The 25,132-nt window shown below is 37.7% G+C and overlaps 1 protein-coding gene and 1 non-coding gene across 3 annotated transcripts in view; both read right to left on the bottom strand.

The window, feature by feature from the left end:
• Nucleotides 1–239: 239 nt before the first annotated feature.
• dennd2b (DENN domain containing 2B) overlaps nucleotides 240–25,132 on the bottom strand; it is a 90,197-nt gene continuing 65,304 nt past the window's right edge. For both annotated transcript variants that reach the window (XM_041786404.1, XM_041786396.1), the window contains exons 12-20: nucleotides 23,829–23,906; nucleotides 22,541–22,681; nucleotides 22,269–22,417; nucleotides 11,714–11,891; nucleotides 10,281–10,322; nucleotides 9,521–9,632; nucleotides 2,159–2,398; nucleotides 1,823–1,909; nucleotides 240–794 (exon numbers count right to left, since the gene is read on the bottom strand). In XM_041786404.1, the coding sequence (XP_041642338.1) occupies nucleotides 760–794; nucleotides 1,823–1,909; nucleotides 2,159–2,398; nucleotides 9,521–9,632; nucleotides 10,281–10,322; nucleotides 11,714–11,891; nucleotides 22,269–22,417; nucleotides 22,541–22,681; nucleotides 23,829–23,906 (1,062 nt within the window). In that variant the 3' untranslated portion in view covers nucleotides 240–759. The remainder of the gene's footprint in view (nucleotides 795–1,822; nucleotides 1,910–2,158; nucleotides 2,399–9,520; nucleotides 9,633–10,280; nucleotides 10,323–11,713; nucleotides 11,892–22,268; nucleotides 22,418–22,540; nucleotides 22,682–23,828; nucleotides 23,907–25,132) is intronic.
• Nucleotides 9,014–9,085, bottom strand: trnae-uuc. Its single transcript has one exon. It is a non-coding gene; the product is annotated as a tRNA-Glu (tRNA).

The raw sequence follows: 25,132 nt of genomic DNA, 5'->3' as shown, positions 1-25,132 counted from the left end.
TAGCAGCAGCATGTGGTAGCTGGTGCTGGACTAACTGTGCCTTCTGGGATCCTGCCAGCTTCTCCTAATGCACAGCTTTGGGGGAAGCTGTCACTGGTATGTTGGATGTGAGAAAAAAAAAGTACTTTTTCATGAGGGACAATTTAAAACATCTATATCTGTTTTTAAGACAGATATCTATACACTATGTGGAAAAATGAAATTCTGACAGCAGCTAAGATTAAATCATGGATTGACCTCAAAGCCATATTTAATAACAAAAATATTCAACAAGTATACAGGAAGAGAAGTTCATACTTTACACTCAGGCTTTTGTAGCATTTTAAACTACCATTTTTTATAAAAGATTGCAAAAGACTTCATGAAGAGTTACAATCATTCTCTTCATCGTCTTCATGCATGTACAGTTTTTTGAATACACTCCTTAAACAGAGGACAACATGGTGGTGAAATAATGTAAAGAAAATATTAAAAAACATACATACTGTACATCTATGCCCACTTCACGTCATACACACTCACATCGCTCTCTTCACAGTCACACCTGGACATCAGTGGTTACTCTGAGGCTCGCTCGCTGTGTACCGTCCTGCTATCACTATCTCATAAGGCACTATAAACATACACTGAAGAGTATCACAGCCAGCTTACAGTGGAATAATATGTACATGTTTACATAAAAAAAGGACAAAAAATGAGAATCAACATGATGCAGAAATCAGACATCAGGTCTTTGTTGCTGAACTGCGGGACTTCAGCTCAGTTCTTTTTGTGGAGGAACTTCATTTTACTTCCTAGAAATGAATCAGAAAAATTATATCAGATTAAGTGACTCTCAATTAAAACAATAACAAAAGATGACAAGTAAAGAGGCACTGCTTGGCTTTGCCCACCTATACTGCTTGATCCCGTGATTCATAATGGGTACTCTATTCAATAAATACTGCTCTCCATAAGGTGGAGTTTCTTAACAAGTAAATCAGTTTTCATTTCATGGATGAATTCCATATAATAAGGGAGAAAGGCTTTAAAAAGTGGCCTTCCTTGTGCATACTACTCACAACTTGCTACATGAAAAGCAATGTGGGATCACTACGCTAGTTGAGTTAACCCTCTGGGACTGATGTTGTATACGACAAGACACAGGTTACTAAAAAGTTCGATTACTTTTGATTAGTAGCCACTTTTTTGAACTGTACTACAGCCTTTTATGATATACCAATATGAACAGACATGATAACTTCTCTCCTTTGTTACTTCTTTATTCCCCTTTTTTCATACATTTCTTAAAATCCCCACCAGACATGTCCAAATACATAAAAAACACTATTCTGAGTAATAATCCCACTATCCCTGCTTTTGTGGATGAATTTGAAAACACGGTGATAATTTCCAACTCTGCTCATGCACAACTCTGCAAAACAGATAACAAACATCCAATAATAATAAAAGCATATTTTAGACCCTATCATGGACTACTGTCCGACTGATCAGGACTACCTTGATGATTTGTATTATGTAAAATAAGATAAGAAAAGATTTTCCTTTTTTAGTTCCGCAGGGGGAAATTCCAAATGTGTATGAGTTATCATCTGGACAGAGCTTGTGAGTGATGGCTACTGAAAGTTTTAGATTTGTGTCTACCTCCATCTGGCAAGTACAAATAACAACAGAGTCAAGCTTGAAATTTAACCTTGTAGTATGAGAGAATTCAATAAAGTCATGGTATAAATATTTCCTTAATTTTTCCATTCCCTGTTTTTGTAAGGGTTAAGGTTAGTCTCATCTGAGGTTAGCCCTGTATGCCTGCAACAGCTCTCACCAAGGCCTTTGAGAAACTTGTTGACTCCACTCTGCTCTGTGTCTGGCAGCTCCTCCAGATACTGGTCCACTCTCTGCTCAAACAAACCTGTCAAAACAGAAACAAAAGAGGGTTTGAATTAAACGAAATCTCACTACCTCATGATTTTGTTACTTCTGTCTGCTGAGTGGCAGTGATGTGGATTGGAAAGGTGTTCATGTTAACTTTCAGCCACTAGAGATCAGTGTTACTGCAGAACCTTCAAGCTACAGTATTGGTGATCCACGCAGGAAAGTTTCCAGGCTCTTGTTTAAAACTCTTTATGGAGAAACAGAACAGCAGAGAAAAACTGCTTACCTTTAGCCCTGGTCTTCCTCAGCTCACGATCCTGAATGAACCCAGCAAACATCTGAGACTCCATGAAGACGCCAAGGAAACGACGGATGCTTTTAGATGCCACAGACTTGCGGAAGGCTTCTCTTTGGAAGACACGCTCTCCACGCTCATTCTGAGTAATAAACAGGGAATAATGGCCGATGGTTTCCAGGAAGAAGCGGATGAAGGCCTCTGACACCAGGCTGGTCAAGGAGTTATACTCTGTGGATGTACATCACAAATGACATCACTATTAATAGTCTGAAAAACAGTGATAAAACAAACAGAGCTGAGGGCAGATTGTGTCACATTACATAGTTTAGCTCAAAGCTCAAAGCCACTTAAGTAACAAAATGTACCATTAGCTATTGGTGAGGAAGTGTCTGGTCAAACTGAATCTAATTCACCACAAGAAGAAATGATAATTTGGTGGTGTGGGGATTGACTCTTTAGCACTTCATTTTCTCTTAAGTCAAGGATGTCAAAGTTTCAAAAGTAATAAACGCTGGACGGGAAGCACAGGCCTTCATAGCTGACAAGACTTATATGAATGATACAGCTCTGTATGAAACTGAGGTAGAAGGACCTTAATTTAAAATAATTTGTTTTGAGCAAAAAACTAAAACACTGAGTAAAAATTGCCCAAAAAGTAAAACAACCAAAGCATAACTATGAGACCTGGCCAGTAAAAGCAAAATTTTAAAATAAATAGACATTGTACTCATTAACTGCATTCCCTCTGTTTTATGTATTTTATTTTTAACATTTTGTATTAATTCATATTAACATATATAGTGGAATTCAACAGCAGTCCTGTGGTTAACTTTCTGTTTAGGTAAAGGTTTTTAAACTGAGGCTTAGGGGCAAAATAAAGTCCTTGGTCCATTTTTAATTGCCTGACAAAAGTTCTTGCAAAAATTAAACCAAATTTTAAAAAAATAACTAATAAAAAAATGAATAATTCGGTTTGTACTTCTCAGTTTCGACAAAAGGAAGTGCTTCTGTGTTAATTCTGTAAACAAACACTTTGACTGTAACGTTTTGGAGTGCGTAATTGCAATGTCAGGCTGTGCAAATACATAATTGCATGAAAGGCTGCAATTACTTTGCATTTTAGGTGCAGTGTGTAATATTTAGCCCATTTTGCAAAGCTAGCTTGCTAAAAATTGAACATTATACAAATATGTAGGCCTCTCTAAATTAGCGTTTAACCACCTGAATATTTAAAATGATTTCATATTTAACTTGAAAAAATCCTTGTGCTGATACATGGGGAGGGTCCCCTCCATGGTCTCCACCATTTTGGAATTTTTGCATCTTGTATGTTTCTACAGTACCACAGCAGGACCAAATGAAAATAAAACTATTTCATAAATTCAGACAATTAAACACTAATTTATACAGGATAAAATATAATGTTCCATTTTATCCAAATCTGTTCTGTTAAATTCTACTAGGCTAAATTTTACACACTGATTGCCTGCAGAAAGGCTTTTAATTTTACAACAGTGCCACCACTGTCTTTTGTAGAAGTCACTCCAGAATTGTATATTCTATGCTCTTAATATTTGCGTGATTTTAGTTGAGAAATACACACTTCAAAACTATTATTTACTTCTTCATTTTCCTTTATAACCAAGCAAGTAGACTCATAATACCATTCATGTATTATACCGTAATAAACTGAATATTGTCCATTATAATCGCACAGTATTGCCAAATTGTGCATCACTAATTTGTTGCTCTTTTTTCATGACTAAATTAAGACAAAAATGTAAATGATTACGATGCTGACAACCAAAATTATAACATGATGTCTAACACCCTGGTGAAGAAAGACAAAAGGATTACAACAGCAAACAGGAGCATGAATCATGCATGCTCATTTGCCCCACTATATGCTCTGTCTAAAGGTCTGATTTACAATGCATATTGCACCAATCAACTTCAATCAGCAACACTCCTGTAAAGTTTGGCAGCTACATGCAGATTGCTCTGGTTTAGTGTGTAAATATGGAGATGAGCTGTCAGCGTCTCCCCTCTGTGCGGAACAGAGCGCCATTTTGACTGGGGCAGATCCAGTGGTCAACAGGGCCCCCATGAATTCTTACTGACCACCCCAAAATCCTTCATGATTGGCTGTTTGCCTTTAAAGCTGTTGATGGAAAACTGTGATTTAGGCAGTTTTTAATTACTAAGCATATCTTAACTATACTGGAGTGTTTTGCTAACTTTAATGAAAGAAAAGCGAGGTATATCCAGGAATAGAAAGTAACTAATTACACTTGCTCAGATTACTGTAATTGAGTAGGTTTTTGTAGTACTTGTACTTTTTTGAGTACATTTTGAACTAAGTACCTTTACTTCTACTTAAGTAACTTCTTACCAGAGTAACAGTACTTTTACTTGAGTACAATACCGTTGTACTTTTTCCACCTCTGTTGACTACACAGTAGCACATAACAAGGGAATAATTCCACACCACATCCCAAAAAGCAAAAACTGGAGTGCTGATATTTCATGGCAAAGCCTTTTGATGTTTATTTCAACTCACAAAGTCTAATTTTCACTCTATTTTGAGTGAAATGGTCTTCAGTGGAGTTATTTGACACTGTTGATCAACCAGTATTAGGCCAACTCTGTAAAGAGTCAATTGACCTAACCTTTGAACCATGAGTGAAGTTATCCACTGAGTTTGAGTTCCCATCTGTGACTTTTAGTGTTCCTGAAGGATGCGTTGTGTGTATTTTTCATCAGTATGATTTGCTTTGCTATGAGGTTGACTCTCTGCTTTGTTCTTGCCAGAGGAGACCCACCTCGCCACAGATTTTCAAGAGTTACTGCAGCTCTTTCTTATTTTTAAAATATTTAACACTTTCAAAAGTGTAGTTTAATTATACTGTATGTAGTGAGGACTGATATAGACCCTTTAAAAGTGTAAAATTTAACTCTTTAAGTTAAACACTTGATACTTTTGCTTGAGTAGATTTGTAGATCAGTACTTATACTTAAGTGGATTTTTAGCTTAAGTATTTGTACTTTTATTTGAGTACAACTGTCTTTTACTTTTTCTACCTCTGGGTACTGTATATTAAATTGATCCTAATATGTTTCTGTGGCCCTCAAAAAATATCGGAAACCCCTTTGTTAAAGGTTCCTGCCCTCATAGTCATAAGCAGAAGTTGTGGCTGGGAACAAATACCACAGGCATCATATCATCATATCCAGAGAGGACCTCAAGTCTGTTCCAATCTAAGTCCATCTCATTCCCAGGGAAGGTTCAAACGGATAGTCCAAAACATAAAAACCCAGTATAAGCTCAGTGGAAAAGTCATCCTTGGTATTTTTTTGTTGGAGATTGATAATTTTCCTCTCATATTGTTTGATGTGAGCAGAAATCAATAGAGACAAAAGCCAGACAGCAAAAGTACACCACAAAAAAATAAAACAATTATCACCTTTTCACATCCCTTTGGTTATTTCAGATGAATAACTTTAATTTTTGTAGCTATAATAACTATAATATAGAGCTACAAGTATGTTTTTGTACACACCAACAGACTAAAAAGCTATTTCATTTAAGTTGTGGCTAACCATCTGCACCAACTAGGGTAGTAAGTATTCATAGCCACTCATTAACAAGACATAGAAATAATATCAAAGAAAACGTGCTCTTATATATTTTTGCATTCTTCATCCTTCTTTGAAGTGCAACACATTCATTGATCCTGTTCTTGCTTGCCACAGTCTCAAACTGTACTTAAAACAAAGAATATTTAGTATGAAAGGGTATTTACAGTATCATGCTCAAACATCTGTAATTGAAATTACTGCAATGAACAAGAGTCTGGCTTTGCTTTTCAAATTAGTCAGACCAGGATGTGAGTGGCATGCAGCAGATGCAATTTAACCACAGACAGTGTTAACTGTAACTTTTGTTTCTGAGAAAAACAAAGAAAACAGATGCTGCAATCACTTACAGTCCCATTTCCCAAGTCAGGAAATTCTTCTGACATCTGATCTGAACTTTGGAGTCTTTTCTTGTAAACAGCATGGATGGTAAATAAATGGTGTGGCATTTAAAAAGTTTCCTAAAAATGACATTTACTATTGCAGTCTTTTTTATTTTAATGAAGACTCAACTTGCACCTGAAGAATTTGACCTTGAGAGTTGTTGTTTGACTTGAGGGTGAGTTTACAGAAGTTTCCCTGTCAGAAACTTCTGATAATTTCAAAAACACACATGCAGAGTTCCCCCAAAGTCTGGGATAAAACTAAACTAGTACAGTAAAATCACAGAGGGTCTAAATGCCAAAATCAAACAACATGTTTTATTATCTTTATGAGCTATACTTTGAGTCATGATGTGGTTGAAGATTAGTGGAGGCCATATTATCAAGGTAGTATCTTCTTACGGTTATATTTCAGACATCCATACTGAGCTGTTCTGTTCCTTTGTAAGTTATAAAACTTTAATGTCACATCTGTTCTGTTCTGGGTGCTAAGTGGTCCTTCTAGACATCTAAGGAAAGTACACATGTGGCCTCACATGTGGACGGAGGAATTGTGTTTTGTCTCCCCCCAGCAATCCAAGTCTGCTTAGAGACGTACTGCTGGACCAAAGTCTGGACGTTTAGACTTGGCAAGAACATACAGTACATTCGGAAAGTATTCAGACCCCTTTCAAACTAAAAAAAAAATTGTTATGTTGCAGCCTGGTGCTACAGTTGAAAAAAAAACAACTTTTTTCTCATGAATCTACACTCAGTACCACTCAGTGAAAACAGAATTTAAAATATTTCCGCAAACTAAAAAAGCTAGTCAGGGTGACCATCGGGTTCTTGGTCTCCTCTCTTACTAAGGCCCACCTCCCCTGAGTGCTCAGTCTGGCCAGGAGACCAGCCTTTGGAAGAGTCCTGGTTATGCCAAATTTCTTCCAGTTGAGAATTATAGAGGCCACTGTGCTCTTGGGAACCTTATAGTCCTGTCCCTGAGCTCTGCAGGCAGATCCTCTGAACCCATGCTTGGTTTTTGCTTTAATATGAATTTTTACATGTGAAGCCTTCTATAGAGAGGTATGCGTCTTTCCAAATCACATCTAATCAATTTAACTCACCACAGGTGGACTCCAATCAACATGTAGAACCATCTCCAACTTACCAACACTTACCTCTTTTGCTAAGCATTTAAAAATGTGCTTACTGGAGAATCAAAGCTGCAGTCACAATGAATGAATGGATTTACTGAATTATGTGTATTGTCAAGTGTACTGGATGTAATAGGTGCTATTTTTTATGTAATTGGTTTTTGGGGATTTTGTTTGTGACTAGCCATTCTAGTGACCTTATATGCTTACATAAATGTATGTATGCAAATTTTTTGTGATATAGTGCGTACATAATTAAACCTTTGTATGCTAATCAGTGCAATAACACCTGCACACACACGTCTGTGTGTGCAAATTAAGTGCAATATACAACAGCACAAAGTACATAAAGCACTTTGCACATAAAGCACTTTAGCACATAAAGCACTTTAGCACACAGGCACTTCAACTTTACAAGCCAAATCCCCATGGTTTTCTTTTTCTTTTTCTTTTGATTTGTCATGAGTTTATTGTCTGTCTAGGCTGTTTATTGTACTTTTCATTATTATTTGTCATCTTTTATTCTCTACCTTTTATTGCTTGTGTACTCTGTTTTATTGATTGTACATTGTTAACATCCACTTGCCCAGGGTCAAAGGACGGAAATTAGCCATTGGCTATAATCCTATATATTTACATGTTAGTGTTTAATAATATGTACTGACCCTGTCATTTCAAATAAAATAAATACAAATACAAATCTCGGCAAAGAACAGGAGAGATGGGAGGAACCTGCATGAAATTTTAAGTGTTTTTGCAAAAGAAACTGAACAGGACATTCTGAATACTTATGTCAATGTGATTTTTCAGAGTTTTTCTTACTAAATTTGCAATTTCTTCTAAATTCTGTTTTCAATTTGTCATGATGGGGTGCTGAGTGTACAGAATAACAATTTTTTTTTCTACAGGCTACAACATAACAAAACTGAAAAAGTGAAGGGGGTCTGAATACTTTCTGAATGCACTGTATGTCCTGTGTCCTTCATCATCTATGCTTTTCTTAACCAAGTCAAATATTGTCTAATGTGAACCCTATCTTGATTTGTTTAGTAGTTAAGTTTTAGGAATAGTGATTTTTGACACAATTTAGCAAATTATTTTACAACACTTTGTTTCTACTCCTGGAGTTGAACCCAGACCACCCTGGTAAAACTCAGGTATCTAACCCACTCGACTATAGGGAACATGACCAGTGAAAGTTCCAAGTTTATGGTTGTTGAGAAACATCCAAACTTGTTAAATGTCATACAGTATTTAGGCTGGAGTTTCTTCTATTTTAAATACAGTAAGGTGTCATAAGCCTGACCCACTGTCTAAATTTTACATGGTTCCTTAACAGGCGAATATTTTGGCATCTACTAAGTCAGACTTGTCCAGTTAATGTAACAGACTGTTGGGTGCACGTTCTAAGATTTTTTTTGCTTCGGTTAGTGCATGAGCAATAACAGGTTGTGATTGACATGCAACAGATGTAACAAAACCACAGACTGTGAGCTTTTTTTTTATTTTGGAGAAGAATGTGGAAAGCTGAGACTGAAAGTCTGCGCAGTTTGCTCTTTTCAAAGTGAGAGAATTTTCACATTTCTTCATGCTCATATAACAAGTGTCCTCATTTTTTAAACACTTTCCCACTGCTGTTTTGATCATCACAAACACGTTTATATCAGGAATGAACCGCTCCAAAACACCAATTCCCACACCGGGAGTTGAACCCGGGCCGCCTGGGTGAAAACCAGGAATCCTAACCGCTAGACCATGTGGGAGATACATACACAAGGAGATGCAGCATTACACAACCAGCACCACTATCTTAAAATAAAGAAAAAAAACGTAATCATTCCGTCTGATTGTTGCTCTTTCTTTTCATCACTGCAGAACTTTTCCACATGTGGCTTTTCGTGTTTTGGTTAAACACTGCAGTACTCAAAATCATGTAATTATTGTTCAAACAACAAGTAATGGGTGTTTGCCATCATTGAGCTCCACATGTACCTTTCATTATCGGTAACAGCACATTATCTCACCTGACCTCTGTTGATCTTTATGACTCACTGTCATGAGAAGACTGGAGGGAGGATGTCGTCTTTAACGAGTTTTACAGACTCAGACCGAACATGCTCTGCTGCAGAAACTGCTGCTCTAATTAAAAAGGAAAACATCTGTCTGTGTGGGGGACAGATGATTCATCACTTATTCACCTTCGTCTGACTCGCTGTCAGAGTCCTGATTGATGATGTCATTCCTCTGCTCCAGAGCTTGTTCGAGAGCCGACTGAAGTTTACGCGGTAAAAGTGAGGCCTCGTCGTCCATCTGAAAACAACAGATAACAACATCGTCACAAGCGATAACCGGGTGTGTTTAGAGAATAAAGTTCAAATGCGCACAGTTACAACAGAGTAGCATGTTTTACAACCCTGTTCATAATAAGGCTATGCAAGATTTTAAACAATTGAACTCGTTTTCCTCAACAAATTAAGCTTTCTTCATGACCAACAAAAATGCACAAGTAACTTTATACTAACCTGGCAAGCCAGATGGATGTGTTGAAACATTCAAATGGAAGAATTTGATGTAAACAAACATGAAAGCCTACCGCACCACCAACAACCATGACACCTTCAAAGTCCCTTAGATCACATTTCTCCCCCATTCTGATGCTCGCTTTAAACTTCAGAAGATCATCTTGAGCGTGCCTACATGCCTAAATGCATTGGTTCCTGCTATATGGTTGGCTGGTCAGAAATCTGCATTAGTGAGCGGTACAGGTGAACCTTATAAAGGGATTGATGATTGTATTTTTTAGCAATGAAATGGCTTTATCACTACTACAAATAAATAATTAAGCCAAAAATATTTTCAAAAAATACTCCCTAAACCACAGAGGTCTCTCTACAGCAACCACTATAAAACACCTGTTTTAATCTGTTTTTTTTTTTTTTTTTGCCTTGTCTCATTTACCTGTCGGATGAATCTGTCAGTTCCCAGGTCAACCATTAAGGCCTGAAAAAAGAAACACAGCAGAGTATCATTAGCTGATTTTTTTTCACATGCAGTTCTTAAAAGAAATAATTTTCCACAAAACAAAAACTTTAGAAGGACATCTTTGAGAGAACCACAACAATAAAATAAAATGAAATACAACTGAATAAAAGATTTAGGAAATTTTTAGATAAATGAAAAAAAAATCATTGGTAATTCAGAGCAGCTGGATGAATGATAAAATTACAGCAAATAGTATCGACAGCACAATATGGAAAGTATTGGGGTCAGATATGAGAAGGAGAAAAATTAGAGATTTTGTTTTCACTGTGCACTTCAAGAGAGTCAGAATGTTGAGACAAAATGTAAAATGTTGAGATGAAAGTTGAAATAAAATGGTGTTCATTTTATTCTTGTTACTTCAACTATTTCTTTCACATGTTTTTTCCACATGTTTTTTAAATTTTATTTTAAAGATGTATTTTTGGGCCTTTATTAGATAGAGGAGGACAGTGGAAAGAGTCAGAAACAGAGTCAAGAGTGGGGGAGAGACATGCGGTAAAGGGCCTCAGGCTGGATTCGAGCCCGGGCCGCCCGCGTACATGGGGAGCGCCTTGAACCACTAGGCCACCTGCTCCCCATGTTTTTTCCACATGTTGATATATTTCTTGAAATTGTAACATTTTTCCCAACATTTTAGTGTCAATTTTTTCCCCTCAACATGTCAACATATTTTCTTGAAGTGTATACAAAAAACAAATATTCCTCATATAATTTTTCCTAAACCCTAACACTGTTCCATTGCATGCTAAGAGGTCTTCCTAACTCATGACGTGTACCTCAAAGATCTTTAGCAGTCCCTGATTTTTGAGTTTTTTTAATGCTCTTCACACTTTATACTATATTTGTAGACCCTCTACTGTTGCTTCTTCTCTTTTTTTCAAGTCAGTGTATGTCTAAGCTGTGTGCAGCGCACTTCTGCCCTAGGCAAATTTGCTTTTTAAAAATCTTTTCTTATCTTACCAAAAATGTAGACATCAACAGCTGTCTTAAAATTTTCCTTCTACTTCCCCCAAGTGGTCAGTACAATTTTAAATTGTTCTGGTCAGTAAAAATAGGCCCTATTCTGTTCCTTTATAAAATAAGACTAGAGGTAAAACAGACCTGGCAGCACATGACCAGCTTATTCAGAAATTACAGTAAATCTCTTCTGCTGCAATACATTATTTTATACACTGGTTTATCAAACTTCAAGAATAGGCTTCAATCCTGGATAAAAACAGATCCAATGACAGAAAAAGCAGGTACATGTAGATGAAAAATGCAGCAGACAAAGGTCTGAATATAGAAAGTCTGGAAAAAGTTCACTCAGAGGTAGACAGTCTGAGAAAACACAGAGATAATGTCCTCACCTCCTCCACAGGCAGCTCTTTGAGCTTTGGCAGAGAGCTGGACAGCAGCCCCACCAGGAAAGGGGTGGGACAGCAAACAATATCCAACATGGACGCAGGGAGCACAGGGATGAAGGTGTGCTGCCAGGAGAAGGGGTAGAGCAGCGCCACCACTGCATGCATGCAACTGGACAGGGTACTGATGATGAGAGGAAATGAAAAAAAATAAATAAATCGAACATTCCTGCACTAAAACAACAACGCCCCGCAGAGGCCACACCAGATAAAACTGTAAAGAGTCAAAGAAAAGACAAATGTTTAAGTTTATTATGATTTTTCCAACAAACAAAAACATCTGTAAAGTTACAAAATATCAATATTATTAAAAAAAACATCCTCCATTAAAGTTTACTTTGCTACACTGACCACATGACCACTTGGCAGCAACTTCCATCTGATAAGTGAGCTAAATTGATGTTAATCATACTGATTCAGGTTGTGAGTTGTTGGTACATCTGATAAATACTCACCATTTCAGTGCTTTTGTCAACATCAACAAAAAGATAATGAACAGTGAGAACCCAACATTTATATTATTAAGGGCATTAAAATACAGAAAAAAGACATTAAAGACATTTACACAAATTCACCTGCTAGACCAATCTCAAACCCATCAGTATTCATCTTCTGCAATCATCTGATAAATGCATTTTAGACATCTTAATTACAACTACAACAGCTACAACTAAATTAACTTTTGACAGATAACTGCTCAGGTGTAAAATTGATTTTAACGTTTTAATAAGTGCAGTCAAATGATGACATGCTAAAAAAAAAAAACTGATCTGAGGCAAAAAAAAAAAAGTGCACTGTCTTTGATAAACCACTCTTTCAGTGATCTTTCCTCGGAGAGGTAAGTTTGACATTGGCCTAGTTGTTTATCACTGACTGAAGCATCTAAGTTTGACTTCTTTGAAAGTGGTTTCATAGCGGCAGTCTTTAAAGCGAATAGAAAACACCTGACTGATGAGAGCTATTAACGGTAGGTAGTACATCTGCTGCTAGCCTGGTAAAATCATAACAAAGCTAGCTGGCAGAGTGTTAAGGCAGCAGGAAGTTAGCCTACAGTGATGAACAATATCTGTTAGAGGAGTCAAGGAGGTGGAAGCATTCAATTTTGACTGGAATATACAGCGGCACAGGAGAACTAGTGAAAAAAAGATGCAAAATCATCACTTGACTTAGAAGACGCTTAGTAAACACATTTGATAAGCCACTATCAGACAACAACTTATATATGATCAGTTCAGTCAGGAACACTCTAATACATTTAACTATTTATTGCAAAAGGGATACATCATTTTACTTGGCAGTGAAGGCTCTGCTTGAAAGATGCTTCCTGGGTTAGTCAAGCAGCATTCCCCCAGGTATATGTCAAATATACAAGTCAACACATTTGAATAGAATCAAGCAACATTTGACTCTTAGCAGCACAATTATGAACAAGCAGGTGCAATTTTTTTAAGGAGGAGACTCACAGAAACAGCTCTTTAATTCAATTTTTTTAACAGCTTTTGACTGTTCAGTCCTGCAGTGAAAAACTGAGAGGTGTGTTTGATCACAAAAGTGCACTTCCAGAGAGTTTAGTACATCTTCCTTATAATGCTTTAGTCAGTCCTCACAGGTGGGACTTCTCTAACTGAGTCAGTCACTTCAGTTACGGTGCAAAAGTTTATAACGCACAAAGGCATTCTGGGAAAACTCTACAGATTAAACAACTCTCAGGTAACCCTGATGTATTTTATCTGAGCCCACAGACCTATGCTATCGCAATATGGCCCGCTGCAATTTTCCATATCGCAAAAGGTGCAATATTTCTTTGACCTGAAACTGTGTCAAAATACCAGTTTCATACTTTTTTTTTTGCAGCAGCAGAGATGTTATGCATGACACATCATGCAATCATTCAGGTGCCATTTTACTTTTAGAACAGTCTACAAAAAAATCCTACCTCCATCATTTTTGTACTTTTTTTCTTATGAAATATAAGAATGACAAAAACCCTTAAATGCAATAATTCATATCCAATTCGCAATAAGACTCAGAATCATTAGAATTAGACAGTTTGAAAGAATTGTTCAGGCCTTTTTTAGGAATAAAAGAAAGTTAAGGTATGATTGCAAATCAAATTGCAATTGCAATATTGGGGGAAAAAATGGCAATTAGATTGTTTTCCAAAATAGTTCATCCCTAATTGCAATTGCCCAAAAAAGTGCACTACTGCCACTAAAACACAAAAATCGATAGATTCATGCCAAATATTAAATTCTTTCAACAAAGGAAGTGTAATTCTAAGCTTCATTTAACATAAACGTTGTCAAATAGTACTTTTTCCCATCCTATTATGCCTACAACACAAGCAAAAGGAAGACTTAGCATTAACCACGGTCTAGCCAACAATGTAAGCTAAGTAGCTGAATGCTAGCCTTAGCTCTGACACCCTGTGACTATGGTGAGTAATAAACTATAAGGACAAAAGGAGTTTAAGCTCTTTCTTTGGGTTAAGTGACCACTTGATCCTCTCTCTTTCAACACTTGCTTCATATGAAGGATAACAGTTAAGTAAGCCTTAGACAGCTACATACCAAATTTTTTCTATTGCACTTCCATTCCTGTCATTTACAGGTTTTGGCCATGTATTACAAGCCACAGAAAGGATGTGTGAGCCCATTAAAAGCATTAAAGTGACATTAATCTCGTCTTTATGGGTGGCGTGACTCTGGCATGTTGATATAGTTAAGCTGGAGGCTTGTTGACGCACTACCAAAAAAGCACCAATTCTGCTCTACTCCGACAGCTGTGGTATAAAACGAGGATCACAAATAGCTGGCTGGTTTCTCACGATCCGTCGCTTGTTGACAGTGGCTGACCCTCCTCTCCTCTGTCCTCTACATACTGTCCAGTCCATGTATACAAAGAGAGTGAAAATAAACTGTGTCTGCACACACACACAGACACACTAAATCAGTATGGATCAAGAAAAAGGCCAGGGATAAAACATGGTATGCAAACGCACCCCACTTGAGATATATACACTTTTAATGAGGAATGTTTTTCATGGTAGCTGTTGTCAAGAGAACATCAGATTAGACAGAAGTTACTCCCTTTTCTTTGACCTCTTATTCACACTGTTTCAGCTTTGCAGTAAGGAACGTCTGCTACATTTCAGGGTAGCAAAGTGAAAACAGACATCATTATCCTCATCAATATGCTGACACAACTTACGTTTCCCCTTTGTTCATTCAGACTTTTATCTTAACTTCCCATGAGTCAAATCGCCAAGATTAAAACATGTTCTGTTGACAGGGAAAAACCGAATTACACAACTTAAAACCCAAAGGCTGCATAAACCACAATCTTTTTAATGCTTCTCCTATTTACTCATAACTTGAAGCACTTGCAGCTTTGCTTTGGCCGATCTGATTTCCATTTGCCTGAAGAGGGCTTGATAATTCCAAACAGATCCCAACCCCTGGGTTTGACAAGTTCCAACAGGGAATGATGGGGGGGCAGATCTCAGAAAAACCTTTGCCACCGGCTACATGCGGCCCTACACGCCACTGATACCAAAAGGATCGATTACACTCATTCCCCAACCGCACACTCCTGGGAGAGGATGGACTTGCAATGAAAACACTCCACGCTAGCAGAGGTTGCCACTCAACTCTGGAGAGAGACGGACACTCCTGATAGGGCCAGACTAAAACTTCAAAATCTGCTAATAACATGGCCTAGAGAAAGCATATACAAAGAATAAAATAGAGCCCAGGACAAAGCCTTGTGGCACACCAAAGTACAAAATAGCTGCAGATTCAGACAAGGGTCAACTGACATGAATAAACAACAGTCTGATAGGTAGCTTGAGAACCAGTCAAGGGAAGTCCCAGTGACACCCAGAGCTAAGGCTAACATCAGAAGACGTTCCCTGGTGACTGTGAGGAGTGCTGCCACTGTGGAGTGATTATGGTGGAAACCAAACTGGAATCTGTCTAAAACACTGTACTCACAAAAACAGCAGTGAGCTGTTTAGCTACAACTTCTCAAAACATTTAGGGAAAAAAAGGCTCAAGTGCACTAACTATGCAAAGTACAGCCTCACAAAGTAGTTAGAATGGCTCTATTAGTTTTTCTATCCTTATACAGTCACTAGGAGAGACCAAAGTTGTCTGTTGTTTGTCTTGGCTGTAATAACACCAACATACAATACCATACCATACCATACCATTGCCAAACCTTACCATACTAGGGCTCAACTGATTTATCGGCTGGCAAATTTAGTTGGGCGATTATAACCTATAAAAAATATAAAAGTATAAATTGGTCATTAGATGCCAATGTTAACACTTGTATTTTCACTATTAAAGTGCATGGAATATGACTTTGTTTTATTTAGACATGATGTCTGCTCTGTTCTTTAGAGTGCGCTCCGACTTCTTTCATGTCACATGCTCTATATTTACCCTCTGCAGTGTGAACTAGAGCTCAGAGCAGCTTGGCTGAGCAACAAATTTGGTGAAGAGAGAGTTTGCCTCAATGGCAAGTTAATAACTAGTTTTTGAAATAAACAACTACTTCATAAGTTTCATGTTTCAGTTCAACCCCCTTGTCCATGAGTCATGACGTGCTTAGCTGTGTCAGTCATGCTTAAGCTAAAGTCAGAATAACCTAGCTTAACATTAGCAAGCTATATGACTTCATGGTTTCGAAAAATAGAGGAAATGTAAATGCATGTTTAGAGGGAATCAGAGAAAGGTATTTCAAATTGTTTTACCGGTGACTTTAATGACAGTGCTCAAATCCACTTACCTCCTAACTACAGATAATAAATTCATCATTTAAAAATACACTTATGATACAGATAACATATACGGTGCTTAACAAATTTATTAGACCACCTGTCATATTTGTCTCAGAGACCATCCAGCATCACAAAGTGCTTTAATGTGGACTCTTTCATTTTCAGTGAGCTCTCCACGTTTTACCATTTTGAACAGGAATGAGGAATTTCAAACTGAATTCACCTTTTTACACCCAAATTTGAGCTGGCTCACTGGGCTTCTCTGAGAAGTCAGAAATTAATCAAGCATAACATTCAACCACTAAAACTCATTTTTCTGTTCAGGAATGCAAGTAAATAACTATAATTTGACATATTAAACCCGAAATAATAATGTGCTTTACTATGTTTTCAGTTTTTTTGTAAATCAGTACATTTGAAAATTCATGGATAACAATAACAATTATATTTCAGCATTAAAAGTATCATTTGGGTTAAAGAGCTTCTACATATTGGTGTATTAACCATTGCAGAAACGTAAAAAATGATTTTGGTAATTACCAATGCTGTTAATTTAGGGCAGCTGTGGCATAAACCTTACTTTAGGTGGTGGTCTAATAAATTTGTTGACCACTGCATGTTCCATAACAATGAAAATATCCAGAGACAGCAATTCAGCCAGCATTGATTTATACCTCAAACAACCATGTTGATACATTACAACATCTGATAAACTGAAGAGCACAAAATGTTCAGCATTCTTGCATTTTTGTACAGTAATTTTGTGTCAGTTTCACCTTTTGTCAGTGTCATCTCTTGATTTTTTTTCTCCCCATTATCAATTATCGGGCTCTTTTCTCCTTCTTTAGCCAGGTAACATACCTTAATTCACATTGCCCTCATTCTTAAGTGTTACTGTGAGGCGACATGAAGTAGTTAGATGGTGAGTCGAATTGCAGGAAAATCTGATTAGAGAATCATTTGATATTTTGTTCCTGTGACACAGTAATTGTATCATGAATCATGATGGTATTATTTCCATTTCAATAATTTGTCCTACTCCTAGTGCAATGCTTGAAAATAAGACGTTATCATCCCAAGATGATATAGACAGGAAGCTTCTAACCTTAACGTTTATGCTAAGTATGAAACCCTTCAAGCATAAAATAATCTTCATAGATAAATTTGATTTATTCCAATTTGATTACAAGCCTAAAAGCCATATTAATTTATGATTCCACCCTGTGGAAAACAGAGAATAACCGGTGAGGTCTGTTCAGAGCTGTTATGTGTTGAGGTTTGGGAGCTAATCCTGACATATTAGCTCTCGTAGCTCTGCCAGGCCTGGTTTAGTGTGTGTGAAGCTGAACTGGCAGATACTCCAGGAAACATGGGATCGAGAGGCTTAGTCCATGAAGCCTGGGGGAGGAGGGAAATTTTAGTGTCCGTGGCAGTGAGAGAGGGTGGGAGACAAAAGCCTCACAGCTCTGCTACAGCACTACACTTTGTTTTCTAGTCCTGGCATGGCGAAGTCTCTTTCCACAGACAGAGGACAAAAAGGACAAAGAGGAGACGACTGAGAGATACTGAACAGTGCTGTCAGAAACCAGCTGTGTTGCAAAGCTCAGCAAAAGCAATATTACAAGATCAAAATAACACTTAGAAAATTATATAAAGAGTCAGCAGAGTACTTATGGACCTATAGGATTTCTTACAAAAAGCTGCACTTGGTTTATTTTTATCCACTAGCAGAACGTTCTCTGCTCCCTCAGTCCCCAAATGGTTTTCCCTCACTTCCTGTCTTTAAGAATCTCTCAGCTCTCCAGCATCACACAAGGCAACAGCAGGAGCCATTTTACTAAGAAATGGCCTCTTGATGGGAAACTCCATTCACATTCTGGTCTAAACCACAAAAAGGTCTGAGTTTGATCAGTGCTGTCTAGAGAGCAGACATGTGTGTGCAGGTGTTTGTGAATCTAAGCTCCTACATGTGTCCAAACATTCACAAGACTGACGCTGATGTAAAAATCAGCTGTTCAGGCTCTAGTCATGACTGAGGCGCTCTTGTCTTGTTGAAAACAGAAACATTTCACATGGTTTCAATGTGTGGATTTCAGTCTAGTTCTGAATTAAACACCACATGGGAAACTGGTTATGTTGTTAAAAGCGGTTTTGGCAGGGTGCCAGCTCTGCAGAGCGTTTTGCAGGAAAAGTTTGAGAATAACAGAGGATTTAATAGCATGAGTATGCTGCCATACTGATTAGAAAAATGCCAACAGCTTTGGCAATAACTCTGTGTACTCACTTACTCCATACCTGAAAGTTCATGCTGAACTGCTGAATTATTTCAAAAACAAAAAATACACCATAAAAACAGACTGAATGCCTCATAATGTAATTTAAATCCCTGTTTTCTACTGAAGTATAAATGTATTAAAGAAGGACCAGTGTGTCGATGCAGAAATCCAAGCAGCCTAAAAGCAGCATGAGCTGGATTAATGCACCATCCCCATAAGAAACTCTTTAAGAAACCATTATTAAGCCCTCTCTGAATGATGGAGTCATATCAGAGAAAGTCATTATGCAGATCAAATGTGCAGCAACACTTTAAATGTAGGAATTCTCCCCTGCCATGCCAGGAGATCAGCCTAGACTTGCAAATACAATTTGGTAACTGTCCTCCTTTAGCCCGAGGACCGAATGAGGTTGTTTACATAAGTCTCTGACAAAACTCAGTCAGCATCCGCAGGTCAGTCGAGTTAAGCAATTACAGAGTGACACAGTTGATGATGAATTCATCTGATTAGCCATCCAGCTTGTTATTACAGGCTTCAGATGGGGATAACTTTGAAAGAAGTTGCCTGTGCAGACTTTAATGCAAAGACAATAATCTTGCTAGTAAAGTTTTAGCACACAAAAAGTGAAGGGAGACTAAAACATCAGAGGAGTGAGGCACACAGGACCCCTCAGAGAACTGGTGCCTAACATGGCCTTTCCTCCCACTTCCTGTTGGTGCTGGGTATATAGCTTTCAAGGGGAAAAAAACATACATCATCCACTGCTGGTGAGGTATTTTAGGAACGGATTATGTACCAGAACCCCAGTGGGAGCAGCCCTTTTATCATTGAAGTCATTAACGCTGCAGTGAGGCTCTGTCACTGTTTGAGAAGAAACCAAAACACAAGGGCTCTGCATCCAAACGCATGGTTTGTGTAGATGGTAGAGTATGCATCATTAGATATTGAAGAGAGAAATTCTACTTATATTTTTTATGACGGTATTTCAGCTGTTGGTAACCTAACATAGTTTTAACTTTATTTGCTCTTTTCTTGTAGTAGACACTGTTATGTTGTTATGACTTTTAGTTTAAAATAAAGCTAATGAGCTGTTTTCCCAAGTTCATCAGTTGTTTTTAGCACATTAAAATACACATTTGCAAATTAGCACAAAACCAAAAGTAAGCAGAAACAGAATCAATAACGTTGTAGGTATTTGGTCATAAACTTAAATTTTGCTGTGTGATTTCCTCATAACTAATCCTGAGGGGGGTTTTGAATGTCTGTACCTGTTTTTGTAACAATTCAGCTCATTGTTCAAACAACTCTCTCAAAACCACAAATGCTAAATTTGTGCTGGAGGAGAAAAAAAGTAAGGACAAAAAAGTGAGCAGGGTTCATCCTATGGGAAACATTCGAGTGTACTTTATTATCCAAAAAATAAGGAATGCAGCATTTCACAATAAGGGACGTAGCATTTCACTAAACTTTGTTTTTCATGACTCCTTTACTAGACATACTGTAGGTTTATCTCTTCACACAGCTGATGGATTGCTTATAATCACTCATCAATATATCATGGTAATATCATATCTTAAGTTGCCTCATGATTCCCTCTCTTCGACTCCTTGATGTTATCACCTCTGGTAATGAGCAGCTTAGACCCGTTTCTCTCCAGGGACACAGGGAGCGCTATGGATCATACTTAGGGAGTGAACGTGGCATCATAAGTCAAACGGTGACAGTGGAGCCACAGATCACAGAGGGCAGAGTCGCGCACAGGAAGTACATTCTTTCTCCTCACAGTCACTGCCCCCACTGATGTTTGTTTAAACTTGGCTTTGATACATGGAGAGATTACTGCACCACTCAAATCTCCTCCCAATCCACCCTCGCCTCTCAAAGTATCCCTCTCTTTTCTGAAACGGGAGAACAGACTGGGACAGCGAGTCCCTGGAGACTCTTCAAATCTTATCAGCCCCACCCTGCTCCTCCTCTGGCTGTGACTCGCTTTGTGACCCACTTTTATTCTTGTATTAAAAGTGAAAGAATGACTAGCTAACTGACTGAACTGTTGACAGATTTCTGACACGAGTCAATACATCATTATCAAAACAGCTCAGCAAAAGAAACAGCGGTGTAATCCTCTTATTTTATACAGAAATGTTCAGTTTTATCGATATTTGTCTAAATGATTCTTTCGGATAAATTAGCCTGATAAGCATTCTGTGAAGAACTTTTCTAGGAGATAGTTCTTAGTTTCAGACCACCAAGAGGCCTGAAAACAATAAACTGTTTGAAAGGAATACAAATAAAAAAATCTCTGTTTAATAAACACCTTTAAATGATGCAAATATTTTAGAGACTAGCTTTCTAACATCCTTTCAATAAAACTTAAAAGAACCCAAAATGATCCATCTTATCAGTCATTTTCTCTACAATAACGCAGAGGGTCACAGTTAGTTAATCTGAGGCGATGTACGCGTATCCTGCCAGATGTCAGCTAATCTCACGGCTTTCTAATGGATACGAACAATAAATTTAAATTAACTTTGTATCTTGGGGCTTCCTTAGTTTAGAGATTACATTGCAGAAACCCCTGAAAAATCATTTATCATGACTGAAATATTGAAAATGATCCATTCCAAACAATCTGCTGATTTAAAACAATAACTATAACTAACTAGCGCCCAATTCACCATAGTATCTAAAAAGGCGAACGCTGCAAGGGAAAAGACAACCCAGTCAAATCCAATACTGCATAAGGAAGGAAATTTACCCTAGGAACACCACGACAGTTTTTGTTCTTTTTGGTTCACCTGATTTTCTATAAAAAAAACTCTTTTAAGAACAACAAAGTTATAGACATCTATTTTTTCAGGACACTTCAGACTATTCGAGTATGTGACCTGCAAGAATGTCAGATGAATTAATCTAAAATTATATGATCGCAAAGACCAAGTAAAAGAACAAAATGGAAATGGAAAATCTCTTTATATGAATCATACCCAGATTAACAATGAACAAACCTTTTCACATCTGGGTTTAGATCCTGCAGGCTTTTAGATGCTGACAAACACACCACAGAAAGTATCATTGTCAACTCCCCTATGAAACTAATTCAAATTCTGCAAGCATGTGTTATTCCAGTAGGTAAAATGCACATGAATCCCATATTAGGTTTTTCATCATGAATAACGTAGTAAACAATGATATTATCATTGATTTGTAGTATAAAATCCCTGAATAAAGACTGCACTCTGCCAGGATTAAAAATGTTCTGCCTGTAGATTATTTAAAAGGTTAGCTTACAAACTGTTTTATGTTGCCAGAGACATTGTAAATAACACATGTGCTACTGCCTGGGATTGTCACAGATCCAGCAGAACGAAGAGGGATTATTAGGTTTCATTCTTTCAAATGATATTTTGAGGTTATGTTCTCACAAAGAGGGAGATCTCACCTGAGTTTATCGGCCACAAAGATGACCCTGCGCTCCAGAAGCAGCGAGGCAAAGACTCGAATCACCTGACGTACACTGAGACAACTGAACAGACTGTCAAAGTCCACATGTTCAAGTCTGGAGTCCGTGGGTCGCCTCAGCTCGATCACCTGAGAGACATTTGTGATATCTTAGCCGTCACAGTATGTGTGATTCAAATAGAAGAAAACATTTTAACGATTGTGCTTATTTTTATTTTTAGAATTAAAATGGTGAAGGAGAAAAGTCCTGACCTCATTTCCTGCTCCAGGCAGAAATGTCTTCACTTTGATAATCTTCCCAGGTGCAGGGAAGGGCGACTCCATCAGACTCCTCATGAAAGGATAAACCAGAGCTGCTGAGACGCCTCGTCTTCTCTCCACCTCATCCAGGATCTGATCATGGAAGGACAAAGCAGCATTAACATACTTTATTAACATATTCTAACCTGTTATAACATCAGAAAAACCCATGCAACTGGAAACCTTAAATTATGGAAGAAGCCTTAGATTCAGGACTTTATATTAGTGGAAAGAAAATCTATAAAAGACGTGCACTATTAACAAGACTATCAACCAAGGGGGCCATTAATGAAAACATATTATCATGTGTTTGACCTGAAGCAGTTGTCTCAGCTTGGAATCCATTTTTCTGTTATGAAAAATATCAAATGATTTTTTCCATGCCTGTGTGATTGGAAAATTCCACCCAGTGTGCCTGTCGGTCTGTTTTTGTCCAAGCTGCCTCTATTCTGGAAAGCTGATTGGAGAATGGCTTGTTTTTAAGTTCATGATTTCACCTCTTTCTGTCTGTCTGTCTGTCTGCTTCACTGTCTTTCCCTGATACAGCGCTCCCTTTCCCTCGCTCCCTGGAACACTGGCTTTAAAAAAAAAATCTAAAAATATAGTTCTTTGTTTTCCTTTGCTGTTCTAGTCGCAGTTCTCAAAATCCAGACATTTGATGCATTCTTTCTCACTCTTGCATCTGTAAAACATATAAAAATAATAATTTTTAAAAACTCAGTCCAGTTATTGGGCTTAAGCTCAACAACTCACTACAGATTTCAAATCTTTCCTCTCAAGTTGCTGAAATTTCACAGTCAATACTCACAGATGGTCGTCATAGACTTCAAAAACGTTGACAATGCACATTTGTACCAAATTTTTGAAATTAGGCATGGTTTTAGATGTTCATGTTTCTTTTCAACAGTCTGGACTTCTTCATGTTGTGTTACTAGATAAACAGATAAGGCTAAAGAAAAGGTCAAACAGAGAGGCTGCTCTGCTCTGTGTCAATACCACTGAGTCAAAAGAAAAGGAAGCAATCACTCTGGGAAATCGGAAAGTAAAAACCAAAGATTGAAATAAGGTTTCATGATGAAAAGACAGCCAGCAGAAGGTCTGCAGACTTTCATTTACGTCAGCTGTGAGACGGGTTAACTACAGCTACAACACCACAGATAACAGTCAAACAGAGCTGGCCTGTCTTCAGTACATATGTCTGTGTGAGTCTGTGTGCATGGATGGGAAAGGCAGAACTCACAGTGGAGAACAAGTCAAAACAGCCCAGTCTGCTTATGACACAGTACACCTCTGGAAGACGAGGGCCTTTCCCAGTTGGCTGTTGAAGAAAAGCGACAGGGAGTCATTGGACATGGATGTTAATAAACCACATGAGAAAAAACATTCACATGCACTCTCACATGTCATAGATATCACAACTTTTGGTCTCTTGTATATTTTAGGGAAAGTACACTGCAGGGTGTGCCCTTTAATAAAGTGACTGCATTCTTATAAGTTATTTTTGGCAGACCCTTTATTCACTGTTGTAGAACCTTTATTCAGCGTTCACATTATTTAAACGCCACACCTCCTATTTGTTAAACAGGCTTTCTGCTTAACGCTCCTGAGAGTTGCCTTCAACTTGTTGTAAATAGGCTAAAATGAATGCTAATGCCTCTTTATGACAAAAAAAAAAAAAAAAAAAAAACAGAAACTTGACAATTAGCGATAGATGAGTTTTTATAAAGCTATCACTGATGCCTTAGATTGCTGCCACAGGATCGGTGTCAGACAAAGTGATTAGCAGCATTCTGCAGAAAAAGGTTTTTGTTTTGTGATAAATTTGACTAACAGAAAAAACCAGGATAAGATTTTACAAAAAAAGTATAACGTGCAACTTTAGGAGTGAATTCCCAGCAGATGTTGCACTTCTGCATCTCCCTGCTTCTTGTATTAATGTTCAAGTTTGAGCAGCCATTTTTAGGACTCTCTTTTAAGAAATACAGCCTTAATCACATTTGATCACTATCCTTTTTCTACTTAGACCAGGAAGATGTTTTCTTTGGTTTCTTCTCAAATTGTACTCTTGATGACACTCCTCTCAGCCTCCAACAGCCTCCTCTAGAGCAGTGGTTTCCAAAGTGGGGGTCGGGAGACACCAAGGGGGGGGTCACAGATTCTTTACAAAAACACTAAGATTTAATGTGATTTAAAGTGGTGGATTTTATCCATTATTGTCAAAATGGGTTCAATTTAAATTAAACCATAGCTGTTATGTAAGATTTATGCTTAAATGTAATTAAAATGTACAAAAACTATACCTAAAATGTAAGTTTGTACGTGAATCTTTGTGCAGCATCGTCTGCTTTAACCACCTCTAGAGATGGTAGGGGTCCCTGATCTATGATGCTTTTATTTTGGGAGTCACAGGCTGAAAAGTTTGGGAACCCCAACTACACCAACTAGTCATACAAGGACCAAATTGTGCCTTAGCAGGCTTTGGGGGCAGTACTTTTAAATGAAACTAAAATAAATAATATTTTGGTTCAAATAACACTATTACAT

Source organism: Cheilinus undulatus, linkage group 1 (assembly GCF_018320785.1).
Source record: "Cheilinus undulatus linkage group 1, ASM1832078v1, whole genome shotgun sequence".
NCBI classification, from domain to species: Eukaryota; Metazoa; Chordata; class Actinopteri; order Labriformes; family Labridae; genus Cheilinus; species Cheilinus undulatus.
This window is presented reverse-complemented; position numbering and strand designations above follow the sequence as displayed.